The sequence below is a fragment of the Microplitis mediator genome, chromosome 5, assembly GCF_029852145.1.
Source record: "Microplitis mediator isolate UGA2020A chromosome 5, iyMicMedi2.1, whole genome shotgun sequence".
NCBI classification, from domain to species: Eukaryota; Metazoa; Arthropoda; class Insecta; order Hymenoptera; family Braconidae; genus Microplitis; species Microplitis mediator.
In genome coordinates, this window is record NC_079973.1 from 12,910,981 (window position 1) to 12,923,391 (window position 12,411).

At 31.9% G+C, this 12,411-nt stretch overlaps 2 protein-coding genes across 5 annotated transcripts in view; one reads left to right on the top strand and one right to left on the bottom strand.

The window, feature by feature from the left end:
- Positions 1-12,411, bottom strand: part of LOC130668636 (PDZ and LIM domain protein 3) — a 129,026-nt gene that overhangs the window by 4,760 nt on the left and 111,855 nt on the right. The window lies entirely within an intron of this gene.
- Positions 5,822-7,648, top strand: LOC130668638 (uncharacterized). Of its 2 annotated transcripts, XM_057471024.1 has the most exons (3): positions 5,829-6,762; positions 6,845-7,055; positions 7,420-7,648. In XM_057471024.1, exons 1-3 carry the CDS (start codon positions 6,741-6,743, stop codon positions 7,421-7,423), a joined length of 237 nt encoding a protein of 78 aa, XP_057327007.1. In that variant the 5' UTR covers positions 5,829-6,740; the 3' UTR covers positions 7,424-7,648. The 2 variants fall into 2 exon arrangements, with proteins under 2 accessions (XP_057327006.1, XP_057327007.1); XM_057471023.1 differs by having other exon boundaries at positions 5,822-7,055.

Genomic DNA, 12,411 nt, shown 5'->3' on the forward strand with positions numbered 1-12,411 from the left:
AATATACTATGGGAATGGTTCCCATAATGCATGGTAACCGGTTTTCTTGAAATATTGATTATAGGAACGGCACCCATATATTGTAGTTATCATTACTATAATATTATAGTAATCGTTACCATAATATTATGGCAACCGTTATCATAACATTATGGTGATCGTTACAATAATATATGGTAACCATATATTTATATTGGTAATGGTTACCATAATATTATGGCAACCATTACTACATCATTATGGTACCCAGTAAACACATTGACGTAAATTTGACGTCAGAGTGACGTTACGCTATGTCATCATTTACGTAAGATATAAGTCACGAATGAGTCAGGTGTGACTCATTATTTCCCACTTTTTTACGTAAGATTATGATGTAAAACTAATGACGTATGCATGATGTAAATGTGATGTCTGTGTGACCTTCTATGACGTCAATATGACATATGGGTGATGTCAAAATTATCAGTTCGGAAAAAATATTTTGAAAAAGAAAAAAATAAAATGAAATACCGAATTTTTGATTTGATTATTACCGCGTGAACGCATTGTGAATTCTGAAACAAGATTAGATAACGTTAAATGATGAAAAAATCCTGGGCGTCTGCTGGGTTCGAACACGGCTCCTCTTGGCTGGTAGTCCTGAACGTTGCTCACTGGTCCACATCACGAGAGTTCAAATCTCGTGCTTAATTGATGTATTTAGAGTGAAATGCCGGAAAAGACAGAGTTAATAAGTTTTCGTGATGGATTTTTACAAAATTTAAAAAACTCCATGAATTTATATGAAATTTTATAGAAGCAATATTTGTCGACCTCGATGATAATTGTATAAAATTTCATTAAGTTTCATCAAATTTTTTAATTTTTTGTTGTGATGTGAAATTTAAAAAATCTTAAATAAAATTTTGCGAAACATTAAATAATTTCACAAAATCGTATGAAATTCAATCGATTGAAAAATTGTGATACTAAACTTTAAAATCATAATAGCAAAAGAGTTCAAACTGTCGTTACATTTTCTTTGTCATCCTAAATGATATTTTCGATATATCATTTAAAAAAATAAAGTTAATTTTTTTATGCTCACGCTAATGTTTTAATCTAAAACGTCTGAATGATCTATTATCGAGTTTATCGATTACTTTGACCCCAAAAATGTTCGACGTTTAGTTGTTATTTTTACACATTTACACATGTTTGAAAATTCATTCTATGATTGTTTTATTTCAATGAATAGATGATAAAAAACTATGACTCGGACATTACATCAGCATTGCGTAAAATACTGACTTGTCACTGATGTAAAGATATGATTTAAGAGTGACATCCACATTACGTATAACCGTGACTTTGCTACTGACATAAATGTATGATTTTAAAATTACGTCATTATGATATACGGATAATGACTTTATTACTACATAACAATGTGATGTAGATTCTATGTCAAACGTACGTAATACATAAGACATAACTGTGACATAGTACAAGAGTCATGCTTACATCAATATGATGTCACAAGCTTTACATCATATTAAAGTCATGTAGAACGTCAGATTGACATCAAATTTACATCAGATGTCGTGACATTGCTATGACCTACGTATGACGTCAAAATAAGGTCATGTGTTCACTGGGTAACCATTACCATAACATTATAGTAACGTTTACTATAGTATTATGGGAACGATTACCATAATATTATGGTAATCATTCCCGAGTCGAAATATTAAAACCCCATCTGAGCCTTGTAGCGCCTGAACCTTTTGATGTGGGTATTTGCCGCCTCGATTTTAAAACCTTTTTCAACCTAACTCGCCTGAAATTCGGGTAAGGAGGAGTGAACTAGGGTTTAGTTTGAAGTTTAAAACTCTGTTTCAACCTAGTACGCCTTAAATAAGGTCGAAAAAGAATGAACCGGGGTTTAATTTGAGATTCAAGACTCTACTTCAACCTACACTAGTCGAACCTGTAAATTTTTGTTTAGGATGAAAAGGGGATTAAAACTTAGAAATTATTTTTCTTATAGTAAGGTAAATTTTTTAAAATATTACAGTGTTTTCAGAATCTTACAATTTCTTTTACTGTATTTTCGTGTGTTTGTACCATTGCATAAACTTAGTAATAAAATAATCAACCAATGAAATATTGATTATTCAATTGTAATTTTCAAAGAAGTAGACATTTAAGAAAAAATATGTTATTAATATTTATACATTTAAAAATGATAAATCAACATATATATATATATATATATATATATATATATTCACGAATATCTTAATCCATTTTTTTCTAAAAATTCATGAATAACATAAAAAAATTATAAATATAATTATATACTTATAGATAAAAACAAAGTCAATTGAATAATATCGTAATATTTGGAATTTTTTTAGATACAGATTTTATAAATAATATAAACATGTTAAAACTATAAATATCATATTAGAAAAATATATATTTTCATAATAACATATATTTTTATAAGGTAATTTATTAAAGGTATATCTTAAATAAATTGAAAACACACGGAAAAAGTAAAATTCTGCGATATTATTCAATTAATTTTGTTTTAATTTCAAAGTATAATTTTATTTATAATTTTCTTATATTATTTATAAATTTAGTGGAAAAAATGTAGATCATGATATTCGTAAATATAGGTCATCAGACGAACAAGGGTCTAACGGGGTTTTAATTAAAACCCTTTCTCAACCTAACTCGCCTGGAAACGAGCATGAAGAGGGCCGAAAGGGAGTTTAAATTTAAAACCTTTTTCAACCTAACTCGCCTGAAAACGAACGTATGTAGGCGCTACTGGAGTGAAATAGGGTTTAATTTCAATGGAGTTCTCTATCTTCTAAAACCCATTTCAACCTGACGCTCAGACTAAAAACTATACTAGGTTGAAACAGGGTTTAATTTTAAAAAAATTTCGACTCGGGTGAATCCTTCTCAATACCTAAATAATCCGACATTTCGGATTAAGTGTGGGATTGAAAAAGATTGAAATGAATTGAAATTTTTGAATCTTTCTGAATCCTTCTCAATTCTCAATTCTTTTCAATACTTTCGAATTCCACTTTGGAATTGGAAAGTATTCAAACGATCGAAATTTCAATTCCATTCAATACTTTTCAAAACCGCCGAGGGATTGAAAAGAATTGAAATAATTTTCAATACTTTTCAATTCACTTTTTTAATCAGGGAGTTGTTGTGTTGTTAATTGCAAAAATACTGATAGAAATAGTAATTGCAAGTTTTATACATTTCCATCCATGATGTCCATCTTTGGCTAAAAATTATTACGGGGAATTTTTTAACACAAAGTTTTTTTTAATTATTGAGTTTTAAAATCTAAAATTACGAATAATTGAAATCACTTCAATTTCTTTACTTAATGCTAATTAATAATTTTAACTTTGAAAAAATTATAATTATAATTATTTTAACTCATTTGTTATTATGACTATTATTGTTATTATTATGATTATTACAAGCTAACCTTATGTCGTTCAAAATAATATTCATTTTGTATTTATTAAAATTTTTTATAATTATTTTTTTCAGTATAATCTACTGTATATTTTTCCACCTTTCAAATGTGGTATCACACATATATTTCGCAATCTTTAAAAATTTTAATTATTTGTTTATAAAAACTTTCCGTATTCTCTCTATGCTTTTTGGGGATGAATTAATGCGGTCGACATAATTGTTTTCGTCGCGTACCCTGTCAATAGGTCTCAGAGCTATCTACCGTATTGTTGTCAAAACGATATAGTAGATCGTTGCAGTAACAATCTAGTAGATAACTTTTTCGTATTGTCACTGTAACTATACAGTATACTTCTCAGAACAATATTTTTTTCTCCGTGCACATATATTTATATATTAGGATGGGCCAAAAAACAACTACTTTTTAACTTCCTGCTAAGAAAATTGTAAATTTTCAAAAATTCGGGAAGTTATTGGTTTCGGTCCGATTTGTGAAAATCGAATTCCCATCAGATGTCGACGTTTTGAGGTCCTCGAAAGCTATTCTGACTAATTTCAAGATGATGTCCGAGTGTACGTACGTGCGTATGTAAATACCTGTATCTTCTGAACGGATGAACCGATTTTGAACTTTAAGGTGTCATTCGACGCAGATTGTCAATAACTTGAAGCCGTGAGAAAATTGAGCTTGATCGGTAGGGCTCGTTCAGAGAAGTAGTTAAACAGGGAGGCTTCAGGCACCAAGAATCAAAACAGTGTCCTACTTTACCGACCTAGGATAAGTACCTAGTGTCGGCAATGTAGATTTATTTTTATCGATATTTGAGCCTGATGATGGTAATGTAGATTTGTTTTTATCGATATTTGGGCCTAATGATGGTAATATAGATTTGATTTTATCGATATTTGGGCCTGATGATGGTAATGTGGATTTGATTTTATCGATATTTGAGGCCTTTCGCGTTGTTGATGATAATGTAGATTTATTTTATCGATATTTGAGGCCTTTTTTATTATTTATGGTAATGTAGATTTATTCTATCGACATTTTGGGGTCTGTTTCTTATTGATGATAATTTAGATTTGGTGGGGGCTTGATCATGATAATGCCGACTTGGTTGAGGCCCAACCATGGTAATGCAGATTTTGACTGGAACCTGATCATGGTAATGCAGGTTTTGTTCCGGGGGGTCTGTTTTCTCTTATCGATAAGAGTAGATTTTGAGGACTTAGTGGATAAATAAGGACCTTTTACTACATATTTTTTTACTGCTTTAAGCAGAATTCGGAAGGGGACTTTACTGCCGCAACCTGTTGCCAAGTTGACTGCAAAAGTTGGCATTTCCATAAGTTGACAGCAACTTTTCGAGCAACTTGTCGACAACTTTCAGCTCGTGCAACTGGTGCCAACAACTCGGTTACAAGTTGCTCAGAAACTTAGAGACAGGTTGCGGCAGTAGATTGTTGCCAAGCTGCTGAGCAACTTGCAGCCAACTTGTAGTCAACAATTACACAAGCTGAAAGTTGTCGACAACTTATCATCAAGTTGGTCGCAACTCAGGTACACGAACTTTCTTTACCGTTTAACCAAGTCACATATAAGCTGCGTTTGGGATAAACTGCCAGCACATTTGCCAAACAACAAAAATTATGGACTTCCAAATCTACATGAAACATTGCATTATACGTCAGGATGTGATCATCGAGAAACCAGTGAAGTGTTTAGTTTTACCCATACCGAAATGATTGCTACGAGTGTCAACGAAAAAAAAAAAAAAAAAAGTATATTTAAGTAACAGTAATTATTATGTAATTATTATTATTAATAATGTTGAATAGCATAAAAAATAAATAAAAAACATTTGAACTAGAAATAATATTCCATCATTTTTAATTTTATACTCCAACACATTTCTTAAGTAAAGTTTATCTCTTTCATATTCATCTCTATATCTTTTTACATATAATTAGGGCCGAGCCGATATAACTATGCATATACAGTATCGCTTTAGCACAGTGCCCTATTTATAGCGCTCCGGTTTGTAAAGCACCCGCCTATAACGCGCCCGCTTATAACACGCTTATTCAGTTAAAGTGTGGACATGCTCCTAGACTAGTGGGTTCTATATTTTAATAAAAAAAATAAAATGACTATTCCTTTTAAACGGGAAGCTCTGACTATAGCTGAAAAAATGGAAATTCTTCAAAAATATGATAATAACAATAAGCTGGTAAAGCGGAAAACATTGGTTAAGGGGTTAGGGGTAGTCAGAATTTTCAAAAAATCGATTTTTTTTTTTTTGCATTTTCTTAAAGTATAATATTTTAAAAATATTGTGTGAAAATTTGAAGTGAATCCGACAAATTCTTTTCGAGTTATTTAACAATGACCAAAGGACGCTCGGGTGCTACGTGGCATTCGAGAGCAGGTAGCTAGAAACAGCTGCAAGCAACCGACCTTTCGGGTTTCATTGTCATGAATATCTCCCCATTTTAATGTATTTATAATTATATATATATATTAATTGGAATATAATATAATATTATAATTGGAAAAAAAAAACAAATACTGTTGAGTTCGAGGAATGGTATCAATCGCATGAAGATGTGTGTTCTGCTAATCATCAAGGGTCTTCTGGGAAAATGGAGGTGGATGCGATGGTCGAAATGTTTTCGTATTCTGAAACTAAATATGGAGTTAAGTATGCCAACTATATTGGTGATGGTGACTCCAAGACCTATTCAGGAATTATAAAATCAGATCCTTACGAAAATACAACTGTAAATAAAAAGGAATGTATAGGGCATGTCCAAAAGCGGATGGGGAGTCGATTACGTACGCTGAAGAGTAAACAAAAAGGTCTTGGTGGTCGAGGTAAGCTCACAGGAAAATTAATAGACAAACTAACTGTGTACTATGGTTTAGCAATACGCCGGCATTGTGATTCTATTGAAAATATGAAATCTGCTATAATGGCAACCTTTTATCACTACGGCTCGAGTGATGAAAAACCGAATCATGATATGTGTCCAAAAGGCGAAGAATCTTGGTGCTCTTACCAGCGCGCTGAAGCAAGAGGAGAGCTTGATACCTTTTCTCACGATTATTCTCCTTTACCTTCTGATGTTTTAAAAGCTATCAAGCCTATATACGAAGATCTTAGTAATGAAAATTTACTTTCAAGATGTGTAGGTGGATTCAATCAGAATAATAATGAAAGCTTTAACCAACTAGTATGGAAAATATGCCCAAAAACGGTAAATACTAGTTTTACTATCGTACAAATAGCTGCATACGTTGCTATGTGTATATTTAATGAGGGTATAAATTCATTATTAGTCTTGATGAATACACTTGGACTTAATTGTGGGCCTAATTCTCATCGGTATGCAGAAAGAATGGATGCTGCACGTATCAAAGTAGCAGATAAGCGCGCTAATGATAACACCCGAGAAGGTCGATTGCAACGTAGGCACCAGCAAATCGATATTTTGGAAGCTGCTATGTCGGCTGAAGAGCTATTATATGGTCCAGGAATAGATGACTCAGTGTAAGTTATTAAATAATTCTTATAATTCGACATAAATCCATAGCAAAACTTTAAATGCGTTTTTCTCAAAACTATGTTTTCTGAACTGGTGATCACTGTAACTTAAAAACTGCTCGGTAGATTTCAATAAAATTTATTGTACTTTTGAAATACATTAAAAACTCGTGCCTGATCGAAGGATTTTTTTTTTTTTCAAAAATTTCGATTTTTTTTTAACAATAAACTGTCAGTTTTTTTCTCGAAAATTTGAAAAAAATTTCCTGAGGCCGCCATTTTGTTAATTTCGAAAAAAAAAAAAAAAGCTTCGATCAGGCACAAGATTATCTATTAATAAAACTAATTTTTCTTGTCCGATTGATTTTAGATGAATCTCCAAGGACTTATGATGATCACCGCAAAGGACTTCGGGAGGAACGGGCTCTACAAAAACAGCGATAACTTTTTGAATTATTAATTTTTTTTTTTGAAATTTTCGTGAAGTCAAATCGAAACGTGTTCTAATAAAGCTATGTTTTTATTTTTGTCAAATAAAGTAATTAACTACAAAAAAAAAATTATTGAAAATCATCATTTTTTCATACCCCTGAGTACCCCTAACCCCTTAAACAGCTTGGGATTCCAGATTCAACTCTCAGATCTATTTTTAAGAGTCGCGAACAAATTAAAATGAACGCTTTCAGTCGTGTAATGAAACGTCAAAAAATTCGTGCAAGAAAATATGATGAGTTAGAAAAAATGTTATTGCGATGGTATAATCAAGCTAGCACATCAAAAATTCCTGTGAATGGTCCAGTGTTGCGGAATAAGGCTCAAGAAATAGCGTCCCTGCTAGGTTTAGAATTTTCTGGATCAAACGGATGGCTTGACCGCTTTCGACAGCGTTATGATATTGTTTATAAACAAATTTCAAGAGAACCTGAGTTAGTAGATGCACCAAGGATTGCTACCTTGGACACCAGCATTATTTCAAAATTAATTAATCAATACACTCTAATGTTTGCAATGCAGGATGAAATTGATATGGCAAAATCTTCCAAAGTGAAACGTGTTTGAATTCCAGGAAGAAAAACAAGAAGTATATTGAAAAATGTGGCTATCGTAACCATCTGAAGTATTGCTAATGGTAGATAGTTGTCAGAACAAAATGTATCGTTAACTAGGCAATACTAGGTGGCTGTATTAACTATCTTCAATTTTAAAGAAATTTTTCCAACTTAAATATAATTATATGTACTTATCATGATATATTAATTAATTAATTATGTGTATTGGGTATAAGCAAAATAAAATTATAAAAACATATTTTAATTGTGAAAATTTATTTATTTCTCTCAACCTTGTTTTCTAATACATTTATTATTAAGTTAATTTTCTTACAGTACTACTCAATGGATTATATTCAATAATACGATCATGCAGAATTAAGCAGTATGCTGATGTCTGATCAGGAAACTGATCATTTGATTGAAATTCAACACGAATGTCCACTGGTCCAGATTTGATTGATTCATTTTGTTTTGAACAATCGATAATGTAGAGTGGTGCTTCTTCCAAAAATCCTGCTTTAGTCAACAATGGTTCCGGCTCTTTATTATAGTATGACGTTTGAAAATTAGTATACATATCATATAATAAAGCATACTGATTGCGATTAATGTTTAGATTCAAATTTCCATATGGATAACTTTGAGAATTGAGGAAAACTTTTACATCTCGGATATTACAATGATCAAAGTGGCTGGAATTTTTCGTCACAACATTTTTTCTTGCAGTTTGAAATCCTAGAACCAGATATCGTGGTTTCTCCAATTGTGTTGAAGTTTTGATAGGCCAAATATGTTTTGTTGTTTTAGGAAGTAGTGGATATTCATATAATTGCCATGTACGATAGCTCAATGGAATAGCTGGATCATTTGAGATGAAACTTAGTGCTTGAATTTTCTGTTTATCTGACATTGTAACGTATGGTACATTCCATTCCACTTTATTGAGAACTATTTTAACTTTTTCAGCAGCGTCTCTAGCAGCAGCAGGTGTATGTAGATATGCACCCGATGAAAAAAGATGTTGTCTAATCATATATGATTATATATGTTCATATGTATGATCATATATGATTATATATGATCATACATAAAGTTATATATAATCATGCATGATTATATATGGGGTCATATATAATTAGAACTGATCATACCTGGCTGTTATAAGCCCATACATAAGTCTATATATGATCAGATCTGATTATATATGAGTCTATGAATAATTAGATATGATCATACCTGGCTGTTATAACCCCATATATAATCATACATGAGTCTATATATGATCAGATCTATTTATATATAATTAGATCTGATCATACCCGGCTGTTATGACCCCATATATAATCATATACAAGTCTATATATGATCAGACGTGAGTATATATAAGCCTATACATTATTTGATCTAATCACACCTGGCTGTTATAACCCCATATATAATCATATATAAGTATGTACATGATTAGATCTGATCAGACATGACTGATACAAACCCATATATAATTAGATATAGGCCTAGACATAATTAGATCTGATCAGACATGACTGATATAAACTTATATGTAGTTATATATGTCTATGTATGATTAAATCTGATCAAACTTTATGGATATGAAACCTATAAATATTTAATTATGTATGTAGTTCTAATAAATATATATATATTAAATAATATGACAATTTTTTAATATCAAAGTTATTAAATTTTTATTTTGTCAACTATCATTCAAACTTGAATCCCCCCCAATACTTAAAAAATGTTCAAAGGTTTCGGCAGCAACTTAAAAGTATAAAGTATCAATTTGATTATTTGAGTTAAGTAATGCCATAAACTTTTCTTATTTATAAGTGAAGAACAGACTAGAGGATCAGACTACGATCCATCGATAACCGAAGTTAAGCAGCATCGGCGTGGGACATTAATTGGACGGGTGACCTCGTAGTAAAATAGTAGTCAACGGATAAGAATTTTTTTTTTTTTTATTATTCAATTTTAACCGACATTTAGATTGATAAAGACAATAAATTCTAATTAATTTACTTAATTAATAATTTACAGATATTCTAAATCAGATTCTAAAAATGACTATATTCGTTCATGCATGATTATATATAATCATATATGATCATGTATAAACATATCTGACTATATATAATTAGACCTGGCCAATTTTTAGATCTGATCATATATAGACAATTATGCATGATCATATATGATTAGACAAAATCTTTTTTCATCGGGCATTAATATCAGTGTTTGATCTGATGAGAATTAATTCATGCTTGGCATTCATAATAATCCGATTATAATCTTCAGCGAATCCAAGTAATAAACTCAGCGGTATAGAAATATCAAAATATCCATCGCCATTAGTCAATTTATCATCAGTTTGTAACCACCCGGCGTTTTCCATTAAATTAGCCTGTCCGGGGGTTAAAGTTATATAATTCTTCATAAGACTTGTAATTCCAACATTCTTACATCTATCGATTTCAATAGCATTCAATTCGTAGCGTATTTCTTCAAACATGTGACAAATGGCCATGTTAACCAACTCCATAGTTTCACTAACAGCAGTGCCATCTTCTTTCGTAAATCTCCCACAAATGTGTAAGGTACTCTTACTCGGTAGAATGCATAAATCTTGATGTTGAATACTGATTCTTATTTCATCACTATTATTGAATGTTGTTGAAGCATAAGGTTGATGTGAATGAACCTCATAGTGAGAAATTGATTCGTCGAAGATTACTGGTTTTTGGATGTTCAAGATTTCCGCCATGGTAGTATAATGCAGCACAAATTGATTTTTCTTATTTTACCGATTTTCCACGTAATTTTAATCCCAGGTTTTTGAGAAATTGGGCGTTCTGAGATGTTAGCACCCTGACAGGGGCACGACGACTGATGGGCTTTCGGCATGATGCTTCACTTTTATAACTACCACCAATTTTTTTATCAAATACAATCCCCATTATTTCACTGATTTTATATGCAATCTTATTGTAATCGTTTCACCACGAAAATTCACCAAATTCTCATCTTGATCAACAATTCGCAGCTGAAGATTGTGTATTGACTGTACTGCGACTGGTAAGTAAATGATGTGGGATGGTACTTCAATGATCTTATATCCTGGTGCAACACTTGGAAAAAACTCATGAATTGTATGTACTTTACGGTTATTCATATATGCACCAGTAGTAATATTGCACTCAACTCGCAATGCATTAATTTTGAGGATTTTTATTGGTAAATCAGATTTGTGGAGAAGCTTTGGTGCAAGTCGGCGATTTCCGAATCCCAATAACGATGCGATTGAATCTTTCGGTTCAAAATTTACAATTCGATTACAGTTGATTTCACTATGTAATTCATTGTTATTTGCTTTGATGCTTAGTTCTACACCCTCAGGTAATTCCTTTATTAAATATTTTTCAATATCGCGAAGTTCATAACTTCCAGTAGGTATCGTTATAACCTTATCCGCTTCCTTCCCATTTATGCTGGATAAATAGAAATTATTACATCCCTCATCAATATTAGGTATAGAATTGAATGTTAACAATTCCACAAGACCCAAGACATAACTTTTTCCAGGCGATAATTCAATTGGTGGAAAATATTGAGCTTCCAATGTGGATGTAGCTCCAGATAGTGTTAACGTCAACGAATCAGCCATGACTAAGCATATCAATCAAACCACACACCCATTTATAGTTCATTATTGAGGAATTTTAGACACAAATGTCCACATATGACGGTATCATAATCTTGATATTTCTGATGATTATATTTTACGCTACCAACATCGAGATATTTCATGAGTTCATTTGGTGGTTTGAGGTTACCAAAACTGTCAAAATAAATGACATCATCACCATTTTTCTTGTATGCAACCCAATGAGTTCCACCACCATTTTTATCATCTAGATTTATGATTGCTGATTCCTTTTTCCATGGACCAGATTTTGGTAAATCATTTCTCATGAAAACACCTCGGAAATATGCGATCTTTAAATCCTTTGCATATTTGATTAAATCAAAATTGGTGAGAGCTCGATGAGGTAGCGTTACATGTTTTTTGGTGGAGGGCTCAAGAATAATCCTGTTCCAGTCTTGTACGGTGACAAGTATAACCCTTTACCCAAGGCTATAGCTTCCATTGTTGAATTATGCCGTTTAGCCTCCTCCAATTCACGCTTAGCATCCTTAGCAGCAATTACAGCTTTAGCGATACCAGCAGCGCCCCCAGCTAATGCGCCAGTAGCGCTTAAGCCAGCGAATAATGGTATCAAAAGTGGTAATAT